General features: G+C 40.5%; 1 protein-coding gene across 3 annotated transcripts in view; it reads right to left on the bottom strand.

Moving 5' to 3' along the window:
* Window positions 1-22,036, bottom strand: part of RFTN1 (raftlin, lipid raft linker 1) — a 2,439,049-nt gene that overhangs the window by 135,458 nt on the left and 2,281,555 nt on the right. For all 3 annotated transcript variants that reach the window (XM_044066769.1, XM_044066767.1, XM_044066768.1), the window contains exon 8: window positions 2,672-2,775. In XM_044066769.1, coding sequence (XP_043922704.1) covers window positions 2,672-2,775 — 104 coding nt within the window. The remainder of the gene's footprint in view (window positions 1-2,671; window positions 2,776-22,036) is intronic.

Genomic DNA, 22,036 nt, shown 5'->3' with positions numbered 1-22,036 from the left:
AGTACACAGCCACTACATGGTTAGGTACATGTTGTGTGGTCTGGCTTTCATCCTTTCTATTATGTATGTGAGTCAGAGTAAGGTATCAGTCCCTAGGACCCTAGGCTGTCAGTCCATGTGCTATGCGTTGCCTCCTGGCCAAGGCCAAGGCATACTGGGCACGCCTATGTCTGTCTACAGGGACAGCCTCAGGGAGTTCCTTCTCCAAGTCCCCCTGAGGGTGTGGCTGTGGGAACCTAGGCATTGGTGGTGGGGGGGTTGTGTGTCCCTTCCCTGTGATAATCCTGCTGCAGCTGTTTCCGTAGGATCATATTGTGTAGCATGGTACATACTGTGAACATCTGTGTACATGTGGCTGGAGTGTACTGAAGGGCTCCACCAGATATATCAAGGCACCAGAACCATGACTTGAGCAGCCCAAACACACACTCTATGATGTTCTTAGTTTGTGCGTGTGCCTCATTATGGCATTCTTTGGTAGGTGTGTATGTGCATTTCTGATGGGTGTCATCATCCATGGTACCAGTGCATAGCCAGCATCCCCCAGCAGATGGTGTATGGGATGTCCCCCCACAGCAAACATCTGGTACAGCTGTGATGCATTCCAGATATGGGAGTTGTGATAACTGCCAGGGCTGCCAGCACACACTTTCATGATAATGCCCTGGCATTGCACATAACCTGGCAGTTGATGGAGTGATACCCCTTGCGGTTGATGTAGACTCTGCTCTCCTCACTGGGGGGTGCTTTGATGTGGACATGACTGCAGTCTGTGCCACCCAGTACCTCTGGGTAGTGTGCTACATGGCAGAAGAGACACATACTAGTTAGCTAGTATCCTAAGGGCTACACAAACATTTGTTTCCACTGGGATTGGTTCCTGTCTGCTGGCTCATTGTTTGAGGTGAGGGTGGCAGAGCTCAGTGAGCTCTTGTAGTATGTCCCTGTCCATTCTGTAGTGCTCTACAATCTCCAGCTCATGTACCTCCTGGAAGGTTCTCCTGGGCCTGAACACTCTTCTCCTTCTCAGTCTAGGCCTATTGTCAGTAGCAGTATCAGCACTGACGTCAGCATCTAGCACATACAGATGTAGCAGAGCTGCAGACACCCCTAGCATTCTCTCAGTTAAAATTCCCAAGTCTGTACTCCAATGGTGCAGAGTATGGGGGAAAATCAGATTGTCGGGTATATGCATACTTTATAGTGCTCTGCTGCAGATGAAGCCTGTGTGATTGGTGAACTATGATGATGCATTCCACCTGCCAAGTACATCACTGAGGAGTTGGAATGGGCCAGTTTAGATGGAACAGGTGTCATCAGTAATTTATATATGACAGGCTTTCTCAGCCGCTTTCTTTTTTTTTTTTTTGACAGCCTTCCTCTCTAAGCACTGCGGCATGGCTTGCAAACCAGTGCCACAGGTATAAACAATGTTCAGTAGTCAATAGACACACTCCCATGAACAGGCACACTCAGCATACAGGCGTGCCACACAAACACGCTCAAATCAGCTTAAACATGCGCCCTGCAGCTAAACAAAGCTTAGCAGCACTGGACACATCCCCCTGCTCAGCTCAGCAGCGCAGCACACAAATTGGCGCTGCTGTGCTCCAATGTGCTTAAAGAAATAGAGACACACCCCCTTTTGATGTCAGCTGCCTCTTCTGTGGACACGAACATGGTTTTGGGGCTACACGGATGTGATCCGCGGGCACGGATACCCATTTTTGCTATTCAGTAACCCCAGCTCATTTGCATAGAGATCCGTGCACACAACCGGGAAACTACACTATTCCAGGACCTGCCTCCTAAGCAACCACGGACATTTACCATTGTACATACTCCATGCAAGGCCCTATAATGCATTTTTGTCACATATTTTATTTTTTTTCATTTTTACACTTTAAAATTTTTTTTTTTTGCATAATGGAATGTTTGCACACTGCTGCATGCCACACAAACAAAATATGAGTATTAAAAATTAATAATTCTTTTAAATTATTTTCCATTACTTTTTGGACACACAGGGCATACATAGTTTTGCACATATCTGTGTCTGCTATGCTATTTCTGACATTCTAACTTGCGTTTTACAGCCCCTGTTCACTTTTTAATTTCATGTACATGGAAATTTTCCATGTACACTTCGTACACCAACAAGGGGTCTGCAGAACTACCTATATGCTTGCTGGATCACTCCAGCATCCTGATCTGCATGCAATTCACCTGCTTATGAGGTGATTTGCATACCACAGACACTTCCATGTTCACACACTTGTGTACGCCCCAGAGCTCTGTTTACTGGATCGCACTGCTGCTTTCTTCCATATAAGATCTGTGCCACTATGCCTGCACAGGAAATTAATCCGTGTAGGCTTTATTGAATTCCCTGTAATGTGTACTACTGATACTAACAAAAGCACTGTATCTCGGCATGCAGTGCTAGTCCCTTTCCACATGAATTTGGTTCTGCTGTAAAATAAAAGGAAAAATAAACTTTGCTAAACATTTTAGCATTTTACAATGATATGACAATGTTTAAAATGCAGAGTTGTCAGCATTTCAGTAGTCCAGTCTTTTGCTGCAATAGTAAGAACTTCATTTCTGAGATATGTGAAACATCAGTATGTGAACCTCATGACACAAGAAACCAAATACATAAATATAGTACCTGTTTGTTTTTACAACTGGAGTAGGAAGTACACAGGTCAGCTGCCAGCCATAAGCTGCGAGTGACTTCAGCAATGGAATGTAGTCTGTCTTCACTTCTAGCCCCTAGAGAGGAAAAGGTGTCTGTTATTTTAAGACTATACTCGACAGTGTTACACTAGGCACAATTCCTCCTTTTGTTTTTCCATAGCACACTCATTCAAACTCGCTCCTGAAAGTACACAAACCCGAGAAATTTACTGTAAGCAATGCTTGAAATGGGAAATTACTGGATCACCACTCATACCATTTCCTTGTCTGTTGTTCAGGCAGCAGCAGTAGTGAGGATTTATTCCCCTTTAAAATTCAAAGTATTCCAAACTTTAGCTGTGCTGCACTCAAAATTATCCTCTTTATTTTTATTTTTGTGTGACCATATATACTGAATTCCAAGATTAAAAAAAAAAAAAGTTGTATACCAGAAAACGTTGCTGAATATGTCTCTGCTTTAACCTCTGCTTGATTCCACATTCACATACAGATTATGAAGTGCCTGCATTACTTCCTAAAGTGCTTTTCTGACTGATTTCTTTCTGCAGTGTAAATTAATGTGACTAGCCTGAGGAATTTCATGCATGGTGCATTCTGTTTTGCTACTCTTAGTATTTTTGTCTATCTGGTATTTAATATTTAACTGTGAAGTTAAGTTGTTACAGATGCCTGTGGTTTTCTGCATCTCAGGTACAAAAAAGACGGTTGGTTCCAATTTATTATGATTTCCCAAGACAGCAAAACATGAGCAAAATGAAATACATAAAATAATTGTTGCTTCTTATTAATATGCCAGTCATCTGGATAGTGACATCATCAAAATCCACTAAATGTGGCTTAAGCAGAAAGCAACATCTAGATGAAGTCATGAAGACAGGTTTGTGGAAACTGCAAATACCATATTACCCTGGAGGTATTGTTGCATTTAATGAAAGTAGGCCTCTCTGTAACATTTCTTAGTAAGGTAAGACAAGCATAGATCTGTATTACTTGTATTGGATTTCTACTCATATCTCAACTTTTTAAACTCACTCAGAAAATAACAGTACAATTTTATATAAAATTAGCCTAAAATCAAATAGCTGTAAATGATTAATTGGGTGACTGTGCAGTAACCCATCTTACTGACTGCTAGTCACGCATTTGAACATTCTAATGTGCAACTAGAAATGAATTTAGTTAGACTTCATCACATTTATCAATTTAACAAGGGTAGCACAACACTCTGGGGATAGTTTTAATGCATGACTAAAAGGTCTGGAATCAGCTTGCAGGTGTTCTGTGTGTCAAAACAACCCATTAACTGTGTATCAGACCTCCCACCTACAGACAGCACTGCCTTGTTGCTTAAACAATCCTAGCAGACCTAAACTACACAAGTGAATCTGGATGCAACTGTATCTTCTACCTTCAGACTCAGGTACATGCACTTGGCTTTCTGCCACGGACACTGTGCTGCCCTTACACTGTTCACCTGGGCTGTGCCTACAAACAGTGTCTATTGTGATCAGTGTATACCCCTGTATAAAAACTAAAAGACTAAATCTACAAATGGGATTTACATATAAAGGTACATTATCCAGAAAATAAAACAAAGTAAGCAATTTTTCAGATATATTCTTTCACATTTTGACACATCAGAAACATCAAGCAATACCACTTTCATTATGGATGTTGCTTCACTATTAATGGAATAAAGGAACATTTTCCTCTCCTACTTGGCCCCCGCTGAAATTTATTCTCACTGTCCTGACAAATATAAAATAGAGACTTCAGCAACAGTGTGTGTGTATGAGTACATTTGTGTGTGCATGCCCATGTGTGCTTGTGTTGTATATCCATATAACTGTTTCTCTCCTGCATGTTGCATTGCTGTATATCTAAATCTATTTCTCTCTCTCTCTCTATATATATATATATATATATATATATATATATATATATATATATATATACACATATATATGTGTGTGTGTGTGTGTGTGTGTGTGTGTGTGTGTATATATATATATTATATATATATATATATATATATATATATATATATATATATATATATATATATATATATATATATATATATATATATATATATATATATATATATATATATATATATATATATATATATATATATATATATACACACACACACACACACACACACACACACACACACACACACACACATATACATAGTTGCAGGTCATAATAGTGAATGTTCGATACATCAAATCTTCTTTTACCTTACCTTGCCAGCTTAACAACCTGAATTTTTTAATGCTGGCTGCAGTGTGTGTGAGATCGAAGTGTAAACAAGCAATAATGCCCTCCAGGGTATGTGTTAATGTGTAATTAATGCCTGCCCAGGGGTGTTATGTACACCCCTGGAAGGGTGTTAATTACACATTAACACACACCCTGGAGGACATTATTGCGCTTAGACAATGGGCTTGCTGTAAAATTGTTGTGTTTTACTTGCTTATTTATTTTTAAGTACTACATTATTTTTTTAATATATTTTTAAGGTAAAGTAGTTCCTCCACCTACTGTTTCAGGTTGTAGTATATGTTAATGGTGTTGGAGGAAGCATTTTACATGACTTATATATATATATATATATATATATATATATATATATATATATATCTATATATATATAATTTAGTGCTTAAAAAATAAGCAAGTGAAACACAACAACTTTACAAACAGCCCATTCTCTCTCCCATACACAGTCTCATCTGCTTTCACACACACATATACACACACACACACACACACAGTCTCTTCTGCTTTCATACACACACATTCACTCACACAAGATCTGTCTCACCTTCTTTCTCAATCTCTCACAGTCTCCAGCTGCTTTCATACACATTGTGTTACTCTCTCTCGATCTCTCTCACAGGCAATCTCCTCTGCTTACATACATGCATTCATTCACACATCACTCTTGCTTTCTCTCTCACTCTCTCCATCCATCTCTCTCTCTCTCTATCTCTCTCACATACACACACACGTAGTCTCTCTGCTTTGATGAACCCATTCACACACACATGCAGATAGAAACACACACACACACACACACACACACACACACACACACACACACACACACACACACACACACACACACACACACACACACACACACACACACACACACACACACAGTCTCTCTGCTTTCATGAACCCATTCACACACACATGCAGATAGAAACACACACACACACACACACACACACACACACACACACACACACACACACACACACACACACACACACACACACACACACACACAGTCTCTCTGCTTTCATGAACCCATTCACACACACATGCAGATAGAAACACACACACACACACACACACACACACACACACACACACACACACACACACACACACATATGATCGCTCTCTCTCTCTCTTACTAACATGCATGCATACACTCACACACATGCTGCATTTTCTTTTTTTTTCTCTTTTTATTTTACACTCGCTAAACAGTAAAAGCTCTGCTTAGCAAGTGTATAATACCAGCTCACTCACTCTCACTGACAACCAAGCAAACACTCACACACAGACACACTTCTATATTTTACACTTGCTAAACAGCAAAAATGCTGCTTAACGAGCATAAAATAATGGCAGCCATTCCGTTTCCTCAGTCCGAGCTCCATGGCGGCTTGATAAGCAGCCGTGACGCGGTGGACTCGTTCTTCTCTGCAGGCATTACTTGTACATTAATACCCTGCTGGAGAACGCTCATTCTTCAATCAGGGTATTGATGTACAGTTTGCCCATTGTCTAATAGGCAGTTGGAATATAACTTGTTATGCAGACTGTTGCATTTGCAGTGCAGAGGTGCCTGGAGGTCAGATACCCAAAAGCCTACTGGTAGGCAAATCCTACCACATATTCAGTACACCATGCAAAATATGCATATAATAGCTAAAATAAAACTGGGACATCCCCTACAGACAAACTTGTGGATGTGGACAGTTCATCTCCCACATCCAAGCCACCACCATGTATGAAGTTTCAGATCCCCTAACTGGGATAGGGAAAACAGGAATTTTTCCACTGCTGTGACCCACTTCCCTGTTGATAGTTCATCTCCTGTGATGGACATGTCCTTGGTTATGTCCAGTGTACTGTTCTTTATGGACATGTCCTTGGTTATGTCCAGTGCACTGTTCTTTGAGTGCACTATCATATGCAGCCCAGGATATGCATTCTGTGTGTGAAAAGGGACTGCAGTAACATCTCATTCTCCTAAATGGTAAACTTTTCCAATGGTTGATTTTCTTATAGGCCCATGTCAAGACCTGTATACTTGTGAGTTACATGCGTTGTTCATGTGTGTGCATAGCCTCGTGTGGGTGTGATGTATATATGTATACTTCCCCCTGCCCTAACCCTCATTGGGCAGACAGTCAGCTGTCCCCTGTAGTGCTGCAGCCATTTTCCCCTTCCTGTATCATGACATTCCTTCCCACATCAACACATCAACATACTGACCACTTGCAGTGCTCTGCACACCTTGTTCCCCACCTTAAAAATACACTGCCATGATTCACCCTATCTACACGAGCCATCATATCCTTTGTGTCATGCCCTTCTCTAGGTGCGCTTACTCTACAGTGTATCCTCTCCCCAGCAGACAGATGGACAAGACCGTACCATGCTACTGTACTGTGTGCCCACACTCACAAACACTAACTCCTACTGCAGCCTGCCACTATCGGTGCCAAGTACAGTGGACGGGTACATTGCCAGGTATACTGCCTTACTTTAGTAGGTCTATCTCAAAGTCCAAAGTTATATTTTATAAAGTGTTGATTCCACAGTGACTCATCTTAAAGCATTCTTATCTAAAATGGTGCTGATATTTTACATCATGCTAATAAAGGCCTCACAGCATGACAATTATGCTAATGAGTACATTTATCTCCCTTATCTCTGAATTGCTGTGGTAATACAATGTGTTATGAATATTTATGAGTCAAAATTACCTAGTAATATGAATATTCAAAATGTTTGCTATATGGATGTGATCTGTGTAACTGTGAATATTCATTGTTTTGTGACATATTTTTTTTTTTGGACTTTTTTTTTCTTTTCTGTCATACACCGAAGAAGGCCAGAGGCCGCGAAGGCCGAAACCCGTCTGTTAAATAAGCTTTTTATGAAGTAATTCCATTTTAATACAATGTGTTATCCACAATTAATGATGCTACCTTGCTCGGCCCAAGGCTAGGAACACTTGTGCATAGATCATATATTGCTCATAGGACCATGACCCTGAAAGAAGAGCAGTCGGATGCACCCAACTGCAGCATCATGGTGCGCATCATGTGATGTGGGAATGTGCATTAGTGTGCACAAGGCTACCATTTTGTCCTTGAATGAGCCTTTATGATTGGAAATGGCTTCCTCAGGTATCAGAAATAGCAGGGCTTCTGCCTGGTTTCTGAGAGACAGCAAAATGTTCTTGTTCTTCTTCCATAAGGACTTTGAGGAGTGCTTGCAAGGGCATTGTGATGGCACATTGTATAAGGTGGATGCCAGGAAGGACAGTAATAGGTTCATAGGTTCATAGGCAGGTACTAGGCTATCTGCCCTAGGACATTTATAAGCATAGTCCAACCAAATGGTGTCCAAGTGCTAAAATGAAACCAAATAACTGATAATAGCACAACGTTGCGAGTCCACAGATACGATTTATTGACACAAAGTACACAAAATAGTTAAGCGCTTTCATCAAATAGTATGACTTCTACTACTATTTGATGAAAGCGCTTAACTAGTTTGTGTACTTTGTGTCAATAAATCATATCTGTGGACTCGCAACGTTGTGCTATTATCAGTCATTTATAAGCATAGCCAGAATAGTTCTCCCTTTTAAACTAGATTCCTGAGCCTCAATGCCACTGGTATCACCCATTGTTGTTAGCAGTGCAGGCATTAATACAATGAGCTGTAGTGGTATAACTCTTACCTGCTTTGACAACAGAAGGCAGAGTTTAGGTAGAGAGAACCAAAGTTTTACTTTAAGCCTTAGTTTCTTTTCCCTATTCTGTTAAAAGGTCCACCAATCTACTGAAACAGTTTTTCTACTTTGATTATAGCTGTTAAGCATTGTCATGCCACCACAGTGGGATGGCATAGAAGGCAAATGTGAGTTTCCCATTAGCGGGGTGTATACGCCATATGCACTACTATTCTGTACAGGTGCAATTTTACGCATAATATATGTGCAAAATAATACATTTTCTTTGGTAACACTTCCTTCCACAGGTCTAGTTGTGGTTGTGGAAAAGAAGCAGTGACACTCATCTTGGATTGTGCTGACTGACACCACTGATGCTGGGTTTCCAGTGGTCGTCAGGTCCATCTTTAGCAGGAGGATGGATGAAGGCAACCTGGACAGCTTACTGGCATCCTGCACTGACAGTTCTCAGGAGGGGGTGGTGGAGGCTCCTTTTCTGACAGTGATCTAGAGTGATCATCTGTGGTCTCTTGGTAGCAGCTGAAGACGTTGGTGTCATCTCAGCAGCACCAACTGTTGGATGCCTGACTTGGAACTGTGCAGCACCTCTCTGTGCATCTGGTTGAGCTGCATGACCAGCAGATCCTGACCAATGGACCACTGGAATGTGCAGCTTGCACATGATGTCAGCCACACAGCTGACTGTCATTTTGGATGGCCGGCTTCCAGGACAGCTTAACATATGCCATATACCTTCTCTTATCTCTCATACAGATATTCCCCCTGCCTTACCAATAATTTATTGTTCACACCACCACATGTTTGCTCTCCGACTGTGTCTATCCACACTTGTCTCCATCTTTTGTGTCAATAGTGCCACTGACAGTCTGCACCTACATTGTATGCTTGGCTGTATGCCACTGCAACCTTCCTTTCTTTCTCTCTCTGTTGCTCCCATAACCATTTCTCACTACTTTCTACACCTATTCTTCTTCATATATTTCCAGTGTGAGTCTTTTCCACAAAAGAAATGTCCTTATTTCCTTCACATCTGTCATTTTTTGTGGTTACAATTGTGTGTTTTTCCTTTGATTGTTATTACCCCTTTTCTAAACATTTTGTAATTAAATCATGACAAAGGGCATATTATTATCCTTGGGATAAAAATTCAAAGGAGGATATTCCATGTGATTCTTTGTTGCCACTGTTGCTTTGTCTTGCCCTGAACCCATTAAGCTGTTTAATTAACAGGTTAGGTCTTGATTGTAATTTGGCTCTTAGAAAACAAACCTGCTTAAAGATTTCTCATCTACTTTTTGTGGATGACTTAAAATTATACAGTTCATCAGATGAGGAGTTGAAAGCACAACTGTAAGCGGTTAAAACTTTCTCAGATAATCTAAGAATGACATTTGGTCTTGATAAAATGTGCAAAAGTAACATTTAAAGAAAGAAAGTTGCAAGTACCAAGAAAATATCAATCTAAGGAATGTGATATAAAGGAACTTGAGCAGGAAGGACTGTATACATATTTGGGAATTGATCAGCAGTAAAACATGAACAAATGTGAATAAAACTCAGTTGAAACGCTTTTTAGACTAAAACTAATATTGAAAACAGCCCTGATATCTAGGAATAAAAATCCAAGCTATAAACCAATTTGCTCTCCATGTTTTAGCTTACAGCTTTGGTGTGACTGACTGACCTCAAAAGATATTGGATCAGTTAAACGGAAAAACGAGAAATGCTTCACGCTTATGAAATGATATATAAAAATCAGTGTTTACCAAGATTATATATCCTTTGCTCTGACGGAGCTGTGGGCCTTCTTGAAACTAATTACATGCACCAGTCTGCAGTTGTGGGGCTGCACAGATATCTGCTGACCTCCTCAGAACCAAACACAGTGAAAGTTTTAAAACATGAGGAAAGGAAGTCTAAGATGACCTCTGCTTAGTTTACCAGAAGCATTTATGTGACAAGCAGGAATGGAAATCAAACCAGAAGTAGACAAAAATCAGACAACAACTGAAAGTACCAAAAACAAAAGAATGAATATAAGGAGAAGGATCATATAAGAAGGAGAAGGATGTGGAAAAGCCATAAATATAGTGGCGAGTATAGAGATCTCCTGGAACAACTTCATGTTGATCAGGATTTGAAACAGGAATGGTTAAACTCAGCTGAGTTGAAACCAAAGGATGAAAGGTTAATAATGGAAGCCCAAAATATCAGACTATGTACACATTGGTTTACAAAGTCCACTGAACATGTGGGAGAAACAGACAAATGTAGGTTTTGTAAAAAAAATTGGAATCAGTTGCACACCTTGATGCTGGGTGCAATACACTCATGTCTGTGGGCCTGTACACTGAAAGGCATAATAATGTGTCATGATTGTTGCATTGGGGATTGCGCAAACACTACAATATAGAAGTAGCTGAGAAACACTGAAAACAAAAACTACAAAGTGTTATAGGGAATGATGAAGTGTGCATCACATGGGATCACCCATTAACAACGATTCAAAACACTGATGTGAGAAAATTATAGTTCTCCATGAAAAAAAAGGCAAATGTAGCATCGATCATTGAAATTACTACACCTAGTGATTATAGTTCTCACGTACAGAAAGACACAAAGTCATAAAATATCAGAATTTGCAGGCAGAAACAAGAGTAATGTGGAAGGTAGATACACAGACAGTTCCAACAGTAGTAGGAGGAATGGGTGTAATAAAAAGAATCTACAGTCATATTTAGATATACTACTAATACATATAACTCCATATGAACTGCAAAGGCAGTCAGTTCTGGGCACACTGGAGGTGCTGCGAACAGCACTTTTGACTAACATCAAAGATTGAAACTATACAAATTTTATGAATCTTAATACTGACTTAGGAATGGGGTCCATTCCCATCATGGCATTAGAAAAGCAAAAGGTTTTGAGAAATTAAACCAAAGGTTCTCACTGTTTTCCCTTTGATAGCTATTACTCCTTTCCTCCATCCTTGGGCTTCCTGCCTCTATATATGTGGCAGCAATGTGGTGCTTTGCTGTGTGCATAAGCATGCGTAACATTGGGCATGCTTTTCTACCTTTCCCATGATGTTTCATATTCCATGCACATGCCCTCTTCTAGGGTAGCACCAGCTCAGCTCTACTTCTTCTAGTAATGTGGCTCAGCTGTTTTACTATACAGTGCTTTTCTTGGTCTATTGGTACTACACAAGCCTTGATGCCTATCTGACTAGCTGTAGACCATGCCACACTATGGGCTGCTTGTTACTTGGCACTTTACAGCCATGGTTAAAAATATGAGCCTTTGAAACAGATCACTGTAAACAATGGGTAATTTTTATTAACACTTGTAGTCCAAAGTTTGGTGATCCTGGAGTAAATTATATGAGAACAGGGGATGCAAAAGGCATATGAGTGTGAAAGAAAATGCCTGTCCCCCTCCCTAAAATAAAGTTTTAAAAGCTTGATTTGGTGCATGAGTGGCCATTCTTTTAGCTTTTTGATGTTGCATTTTTGAAGAAAAGTCATGAAATGAGATTTTCAATATTTTTAAAAATAAAATTCAGTATGAAGGTCACAGCTCCTTGGTGCTGATGAATAAAGCCCTAAATGCAACCCAACAGAAGTGAGATTGATTAGTGATTTAGGCAATGAAGGAAATTGCTGAGAAAGGTGGGAGTGAACTGTCAGTCTAGGGAATGGGGAAGTAGTCTAGTCTGCTATACTGCAGACACTCACTTGGGGGTTGGTGTCACATTAATCAGTGTGTGGACTGTGGATGTGTGCTTGTTTCTTCCTGTAAATGTATATGTGTGGAAGCACGCACACCCTCTAGAACAGAACAGCAAGCCTTTTCTTCACAGGAGCACCTTACTAGCCTTGTGGGGGGGTAGACTGATTAGAAAGCACCCTGACAACTGCCTGGATAACAACCACCCACATTCATATCTTGGAAAATGCAGGCACAATAAGCAGTGGTAAGTCAGACGAATGGGAAATAAGCAGTAAGTGCAGGGGTCTGAATATAATTCAACATACACTGCCTCTGAAGCTAGGTAAATAAGTACATTTTATAGCAGACAGTCCAATCAGAATTCCTTAAAAACTGCATTAGAATACGTGAAACTAGTTTGTAGATGCAATCCTTTATACACAGGTAGCCATGACTACAGTAGAGAACCTGAATATCATGTGATAGCCATCCAGAAATGGTTTGTGTAGATGCTGGATGTCCTTTCTTCTTCTCATCATAGGACCCAAAATGTTGATCTGTTTTTTCTAAAATTATTAATTTTGCCCAAATAAAATCTTGGTTGTATGTGGACATCCAGACAGAAGTAAGCTTACCTTAACAGTTGATGTTCAAATGTATCACTGCTATGGTAGCCTAAGTTTGAGTTTATGAGATGCTAAAAAGGAAAGTGAAGGCCTAGACTCTAGCATAGCTTTATATGATTGCTAGAGTGGGGAATTAAAACAATTAAGGGAGTCAACACTCACTTATTCTTAGATTGTCTGGATTTTGGGAAGACCTTCCTTTCTTCTTTGAACCTCACTGACAATGTTTTTTTTAAATTTTTCTACCCACTCCCTTTTAGGAAAGCTTATTATGTTTCCGGAAAAAAGAAATCTGACTTAAAGGAAAGGTCTCCATTAAATTTTGGAAAGCAGGGTTAAAAAATCTGGGTAACCTTCTGCACTTACATTCTCCTTATATCAAACTTGTTAAGGAACTCAGCAGAAGAAGAACCATGTAACGCTAGTTTATTCTGGGAAGTATTCAAAATCTCAGGTTTGACAACCTCTGGCAAATCTTAAGAGTGGGCTGGCAATTGTTCTCATCACAGCATAAAGAGTGTCATATGCACATTTTAAGGAATGCTTGGTAACATAAGACACAAAATACAGTATAGAATTTAAAGATGCTTTAATTTCCGAGGAGGGAAAGTCAGCAATTAATTTTCTCATATCAACATGAACTAGCAGAAATATAGGCATTTGAGCCTGGCAATTCATTATTCTGAAATCCAAAGGTGAAGGAAGTCTAAACATTCTTCCCAATGCTATAAATGGCTTTTCCTGGTTTGTCAGAAGGGATTGGACTGGCTGCTGAAATAAATTTAGCAGAAGCTAACACTGACAAAGCAATTACTGTAAGATCTAACGTGGTGAGTCAGAAGCACTTTGTACAATCTATCTGATTTTTTTTGGCAGGTGACTGACTGTTGGGCAACAGTATTAGAAAATATTTCTCTTTTGGGGGGAGGTCAGATGGAATCTGAAGAAAAACTTTCCTCAGTGTCAGATTCCCCATACCGAGGACAGCAAACCTAAGAAACATAGTCCCAATCTAAATCCTGTCCCTCAAACTGGGCAACAGTATCTGAGAGACAGAATATAATGATCCAGTCAGTCAATTGAAAGACAAAGGTTGGGGTGCATCAAGCAACTTCTGTGAGTAAGTCTATTCTGTGAGAAAGCTTGGGGTAACCACTCTTGGCCAATTTCAAGGGAAGGGAGAACCACTGATGGCTGACCCAAAAGGGGGTCACCACACACTCTGGGAAAGTAGTACTGAATCTTTAGCAGAAATTCTGGCATCAGGGGAAAGGGTAGAAGAGGCATCTGTCTTCCAGACCTTTGGGCAAGGAATCCTGGACCTGGAGCTGAATTTTATTAACTGTCTGTTGTGAATGGAGACAAAGAAATCTATTTCAGGAATTTCTCACAGATGGATCAATTCTTGGAAGACCCTCAGGTGCAATTTCCATTTATGGGGGTCTATCCTGGTCGCATTCAACTTATCTAAAACCACATTCTACTGTGACAGAATGTAAGTAACCTGCAAGATTCGATTGCACTGAGTTGCGAGTCCCCAGTCTACCCTAGCTAGTCTGTAAAGGGGACTCACCACTCCACCACTTTTTTACATTTCACCATCAACCACAGCAAAACAATGGTCAATTTTCTGGATTTAACAGTATGGAAAGATCTGAACTCTGGTACATTGTCAAACAATCTTTACAGAAAACCCACAAGGATGAACATTTTACTCTAAAACAGCAGAATGCACCACCAAATAACTAAAATAATTTAGTTAAACAAGGCATTAGGTTACCATGAGTTTCAAAATAACCAGACGATTTTGTCAACAACCTTCACAGCCTTCAAAGAGACTTTCTATCCAGAGAATACAACAAAAGGATGCTTTGCATCATTCTGATTCCTATCAAAGACCTTAAGGAAATTAATGCTTCCAATTTACTAAAGCCAGCAGGAAGGGGAAATAAGGTGATTCAGAAGTTTATATAAGGACCCTAAATCTGAAGCCAGAAAGAGAAGTATGGCCCTCACATACACCACAGACTACAAAGAATAAAGAAATAAGGAAAGTGATTATAGACAACTGTGTAATCAGTTCAGACAATAAACACATAGGTATGATTCTCAAACCTGTGCTAAGTTTTGTGTTCAGAGAGCAAAAAGCATCAGGGACTTCATTAAAAACAGAAGAGCACCAACATTTGAATTGAAACCACTAAAGGCCCATTCATTACAAATGTGGGCCCCCTGACAGCAGATACTGAAATATCATAACCAAAAGTAACCACTTCATCTTCCTTAACTCAAACAAGAAAAACTGGAGCACCACACAAGGGGACTACAATACTGAAAATGTGGTTTACAGGGCCCATTGTAAAAAAAAATGCAGCTGTTTTTATACAGGTAAGGCAATAAATAAACTCAAGATAAGGAATACTCATCAACTTTGTAATGTTAAACTTAAGGTTGTGAAAAGCTCTTGGCCAAACATAACATAGATCACCCTGGTTGCAACAAATTCACCTTTCATATTGTGGATTCTCTAGATATCAGACCACTTCAAAGTAACACAAATGCATTGCTTGAAAAGAAGGAACTAAAATTTTCTTTTCAAAAATTTTGTTAAATGATTTTTGATTCTATCAAAAATGATATGGACCTGAATCACGTTGAGGTAGGCATAGTGGTGGTTTATTGGCAGGTTATACTAATATTAGACACTGATGCACTTGAGTCCAAGGCCCTGTAAAAGCAGGCATTTTTAACCATGATTCAGTTCACACTGCCATTTCACACTATTCACTTTTTTCTGAATTTGGTCTCCAACCTCGTAAAAGATAGCAACCTTTTTAAGAAGCTCATTCTGTATGACTTTGTTATTTTTTTAAATTACTTAAGGACTTGTTATTTGACATTTTATGGTTACTTTTTGATGGATCTGAAGCACTATGACTTTGATTTTAAGAAACCCCGTGCTTAACTGTGTCTGTCTACATTAGCCTCATAAAAGCAGGCTACCCAACTAGATATTGTGTGAAAAAGACCGACGAGAATAATGACAGAATATTTGACAGCTTTATAACTATGGACTTGCACTTTATTGTACAACATCAAAAACCTTTAAGAGGAACTTGGAAAACTATTTATAACTGAGATTTTTTCATTTAATCCTTGATGCACAAATGACTGTAAATATACTGTTTTAATTCTTAGGAATAGAAGAAGCACAATATAGTCTCACCACTGCAGGGAGAATCCACATCGGTCATTATTAGCAAACATGCTAATTAGGCTTCTCAGGGTTGTACATACCAGTCACCTATAGTCCCCCCTTTTGTTGAGTGTATATAAGGGTGAGTTGGTTTTAGTAAACTTTATAAGCTACTGCAAAAATTACCCCGGTGACAAACACTCTCATCCAGTGTAACCCAGTGAATAACATTTTTTTTTTCTGGAAGCAAACTGTTTTTGCCTTATTTCTCCGAAAAAGGAAGACATAGTTTGCAGGATCTATCAGGAATATTGTGGATATTTGGGGTTTTTTACACTATCCTATTTTTGGATTTTTTTTGCTACTTTGTCCTCAACCCTTCTCATTAGGTTCAGGTAAGATGGAAGGACTGGTATGCACTACAATGGATGGTCTTTTAGATTTTTAGTCTGCAAAGGGGGTTATAATCTAGTACTCCCCTATTTATGTACCACATCTCTGTGGTGTTGTCTATGATTACTAGTGCAGGGCCTGAAATCCAAAGATGATTTAGAGACTTGTGACCATCTATAAGAGACATTACTTCTTTGACATTATGTGTTTTAATCTGTCCTGCTTGTTCCACAGTCAGTGAAATTTCATCCCTTCGTTACACCTCCCCAAGCAAACTCTGAGACATCTGTGGTTACATACTAAGTAGGAGGGTTGGAAAGAAAGGGGAGACCTGGGCTGCACGAGACAGCCGGTTTACCCATCAGAGTAACTCCCTTTTTACAAATCCCAGCACTGGAATCTGAAATGATAGAGGGCATTAGTACTGGATACAAACTGATTTGAGAAACCATGTGAAGTCTGGCCAAAGGAACCATGAGAATTGTAGCGATCATGAAACCCAATATCCAGAGATATTCCCTGGCAGATGTCAAAGACTGGTTGAAGAATATCAGAAACTGTTCCTTCTAAAATTCAAGAAAAGCCATCATGAAGGATGCATCAGGGATACATCCGAGAAACAATATCCTGTGAGAAGGAATGAGAGAAGGTTTCACTATTTTCACCCGAAATCCCACACTGGGGAAAAGGTTTTTAACTGAATCCAAAGAGTCTTGATATCTTGAAAAAGAAGTTGCAAAAGTAAGGCAGCTATCTAAATATGAAAAATGTGAATGCTCTGCAGCCTGTAATGGGCTATAACAGGAGCCAGGCATTTTGTAAACACCCTTGGAGTTGTAGGCAAGCCAAAGACTGAAGCAAAAAATTGAAAATGCAAGCCAGACAAAGAAAAAAAAAACATCTGAAATCTTTGAGCACTGGAATGTGATAATAAGCATCTTTTAAATCCAGAGATACTAGAAAACTGAGAGGATGAATAAGAGATAACAGAGACTACAAAAAAAAGCCTTTTGATTTTTTGGACTCTCATGTGAAGGTTTAGAAAAGAAAGGTCTAGAACACATCTCCAAATTCCCTCTTTCTTTGGCACAAGAAAGACTCTCGAATAGAATTCATCCCCTATTTGATCTGGGAGAAGAGGCCCTATGACTTCCTTAGATACAAGGAAACAGGAAGCTTTGATTAGATGGATGCATAGGAATCCACTGAAAAGGAGGCTGGGAGTCCTACAGTTAGATCTGGCTTTTCATAGGTTCATAGGTAGGTACTAGGCTATTGGCCCTAGGGCCTATATAAGCCTAGCCAAAAATGTACCCTGGCTTTCTCCACCCAAGAAAATTATTTTCCTATGCCCCTGTCGAGGACAGCCACAGAAGTGATCCCTGGGGTGAATTTCCTATTTCCCATCCGATCATCAAGATTTTTCTTGAAGAGTGCTAATGAGGAGCTCTGTTTGACATAGATAGGTAGTCTGTTCCAGAGTATGGGAAATCTCTGGGACAGGAATCTATCCCTCCAGCATGTTCTGTTTATTGTGGTGACAGGGATTTCTTTAAGTGGAGCATGTCCAACAGCTCTGGGTTTGACATAGCTTTGTACATTAGGCAGAGATCACCTCTGAGCAGGCTTATATTCTGCATAGGGCATCTGTTTGAGGCCAGTAATCCTCTTTGTGAGGTATTTCTGTGGCCTTTCCAGTTGTTGTAGATGTTTTGTGAGGTGTTGTACTCTATAATGGGTCTAATGAGATGAGTAGAGGGGAACAATGACCTCTTTTTTCTGGATGAGAAACCTTTTGTGATGAGGTGAGCCGACCACTGTGGCGATGTGATTATCAAAGGAGAGACTACTGTCCACCTGTGTCCCAAGGTCTCATCACATTTTTGGCATTAAGTAGACTGCCAGCTATGTGGTAGTTCATGGGTACAGAGTTTTTAACAAAGGGGATGACAATACACTTTTTGGCATTGAGCTTCAGGCCATGGCTTTGACACCAGGTATTTGTCTCAGTGAGGTCCTTTTGTAAGATGTCCACTTCGTTAGGAGTTTCGATTATGGCTCCTAGTTTGCAGTCCTAGTAGATACCAAACAGGAGAGGACCCAGGACTAAACCGTGTGGTACTCCACTTGTCATTAGTCTGAAGTCGGATTTGGAGTCCGCTACTTTCACAGTGTGGGTTTTGTCTGTGAGCCAGTTGGCAACCCATCTTGTTTCATAAGGATTTATACCTAGTTTAGTGAGCTTATCTATAATTCCAGAGTGGGGGATGGTGTTGAAAGCCTTGGTGAGATCTAGATAAGCTGTGTGAACCACTTTACCCTCATCTATGGCTTTGGTGACTGCTTCAAAGAAGTCAATCAGGTTTAGGAGACATGATCTGCCTTTTACAAATCTGAACTGGGTAGGGTCCAGAGTTTGGAGATTACCAATGTCTTTGTTTATGAGTTCCATGATGATACATTCCATGGCCTTGCAGACCAGGCAGGCTAATGGGATGATAGTTCTTTGTGGAGTGGGATAACCATTGTGGTGCGCCATTCAGTGGGCACAAAGCCTGAGGTGAGGCTATGATTGAACATGGTACTTAGGTAGGGTGCCAGTTCATTCTGTAGAATGCAGCCTGGGATATTGTTAGGTCCCATGGATGCTGTGTTCTTGGCTTTGGAGAGTGTGTTTTTTACCTGTGCAGCCATGATTACAGGAACATTGCATTCTTCAGGTATAGAGATGGGCCCTCTAGGGGGTAAGAGGGGGGTAAAGTTAGCACTGAACCTATCTGCCAGGATGTTGGCAATATCAGCTGGTTCTGTATATTTAGTGCCATTGTGCTGTAACTCAGAGTAGATCTGAGTGTTGCCATTGAGATTCTTGACATAGCTATAGAATGCTTTGTGGTTGTCTTTAGAGTCCGTGGTAATTTTGTTTTCATACCTAGCTTTGGAGGATTTTATGAGGGATCTCAGCTTCTTACTGAGGTTGACCAGGGAGTTCCTCCAGTCATGGGATTTTACTCTTTTTTGCAACAGTTTCTTTCTTCTGTTGTAGAGTTTGTTTATGGCAGAGGACCACCAGATTGGCTTCCTTTTTTTGGAGGATAGTATCTTGGTTCTATTAGGGATAGCATGGTCCATGCACTCGTGTAAGTGCTTATAAAGTGCATTTGTGTAGGATTCAGCAGTCGTACCTCTGTTGTTCATCTGCATGGGTGTCATGAAGTTTGCCACTTCTGTCTTAAGAAATGTGAAGTTGGCTTTGGAGAAGTTTTTTTACGGTGGTTTCACTAATTGGGGGTGGGGGTGGGATGTGGATGTCTGGTGCGATTAGCTTGAGGTCAGATCTGACCAACGAGGAATTGACCTCTGGTGTGGAACACCGGTTGCCCATGTTGGTAATGATCAGGTCTAGGATATTGCTCCCCCTGGTGGGGGTGTAAATAAGTTGATCCAAGGCGTTGGAATTTATGAATTCCAGAAAACGTTGAGCAAAAGAGTTGGTACATGAGTAGTTTTCCCAGTTAATGGTGGGGTAATTGAAACTGCCCATTATTATGGTGTTGGGTTGTACCCTAATACTTTCCAGTGTATCAAGAAATGAGGAGTGGGAATCCTGGGGCATGGTGGGGGGGTCTGTAGCAAGCTACAATTTGGATTGCGGTCTTGCCCAGAGTTAGTTGCACTTGGATAATCTCGGATGCATTATGCTGTGCAACTAGCCTGGAGGTGTGGATATCCTTAATAAATATGGACACGCCTCCACCTTTAATGCTTCGTTCCGGGTTAGGTGGCCGAAAGGTGTGGTATGAATTATAGCCTGGTAATGCAGGGGTGCTCTCTGGAGCTTTGAACCAGGTCTCAGTCACTGCACAGATGTCGATGTTCTCCATTTTAAGGAGTGCCTCGAGTGAGTGCATTTTGAGGTTTAGACTTCTAGCATTGAGTAGCATTACCCTCAGATTTTGCTTGCTTGTACCTGTTACGGTGGTGAATTTGTCATTTGAACCTTGCTTAAAAAAGGCACTATAGGGGTGGCAAGAGCCTTAGCCATTATCCGGAATCTCAAGGGGGACAGGTGCAGGCCATCTCTGGCAAAGCATCGTGGTCTGTCGATCATGTCGTCCCAGACAGACAAACACTGGATCCCCTTAGAATGACACCAGAAGCTTAGCCAATTCTTGACGTCAATCATTTTGTCCTTGTACTGTGGTATCATTCTGGGTGATGGCAGGATGCTACTCAGGGCTAGGGTCATACCTGCCTGGGCTACAAGATCAGAGAGCTCCTCCATGTCTCTTTTCATGTAGTCCAGGGAGGTATGTCTCAGGTCATTCACACCAACATGGACAATGACACTGTCATATTTGTACTTGTTGTGGAGTGACCTGAGTGCGTGCGTTATGTGGTGGATCCTGGCACCTGACAGGCAGCTGACAGTAACTTTATCCTTGTTTAGCCTGGTGAGTGGAACATCAGTGTGCCTGACTATAGAGTCACCTATGACCAGAGTGTTGGGTACGTTGTTATGCCTTATGAGCTGTGGTTGAGTGGCACACTGAGTTTGTGGGCTATGTGTCATTTGGGTTGTGTTACGGGGTGGAGTTTGCTTGCGTTTCTGCTTTGGAGGTCCCTGAAGCTTGGGCAGGTTTTTATTGAGAGCCTCTGTGAATGTAGGTGTGTGTTTTGTGTTTTTTCTGAATGATCCTCAGAACCCAAGTGGGTTACACTATCTGCTGCCATGGAAGGAAATAAAGACCCAGACTTTGGGACAGCTTTATTAGAATACAAGGGTGGGGAGAGGAAAAAACATGAAGGGGCATATCGTTAGTTTGATTTTTAGATTGTCCTTGGTTCTGGGGATCTTCCTTTCTTTTTTGAAACTCCGACACTGCTTTCTGAAATTTAGTTTACCTGTGCCTTGTTGAGATTATTATGTTTTTCTTTCTCCTCTTCCATTTTTGGCAGAAAACAGAATAAACAGTCTCAACAACATTCGGGAAAACAGAGGTTTAAGAAGGAATGGCACAGGAGTTCCAAAAAGAAGTCTCTAGACTCTAAAAGCCCAAGGACAGTCCAATATGTCTGAATGACTATTCAAGAGAATTTGTGAACCACTCCCACCCTGCCCCCCTTTCTTCCAGAAAGTCTTATTCTCCATTCTTCTCTTTGGTAACAGATTGCTTCAGACAAATGGGTTCTGAATATCATTCATCAAGATTATGATGGCAGTGGGATGAAATTCCTCTTTTCCAATGAGTCATTTCTCTTCCTTCAGATCAGACTCTTATTTCCACCTGATCTTCATCACATGTTGTACCACGGACTGATAGAACCAGTTTCTCCTTCCGAAGTGGGGAAGCATTTTTATTTGAGGATGTTCCTAGTGCCAAAGAAAGA

The sequence above is a fragment of the Protopterus annectens genome, chromosome 3.part1 (assembly GCF_019279795.1).
Source record: "Protopterus annectens isolate FY-2018-M chromosome 3.part1, PAN1.0, whole genome shotgun sequence".
In the NCBI taxonomy this organism is placed as follows: Eukaryota; Metazoa; Chordata; order Ceratodontiformes; family Protopteridae; genus Protopterus; species Protopterus annectens.
This window is presented reverse-complemented; position numbering and strand designations above follow the sequence as displayed.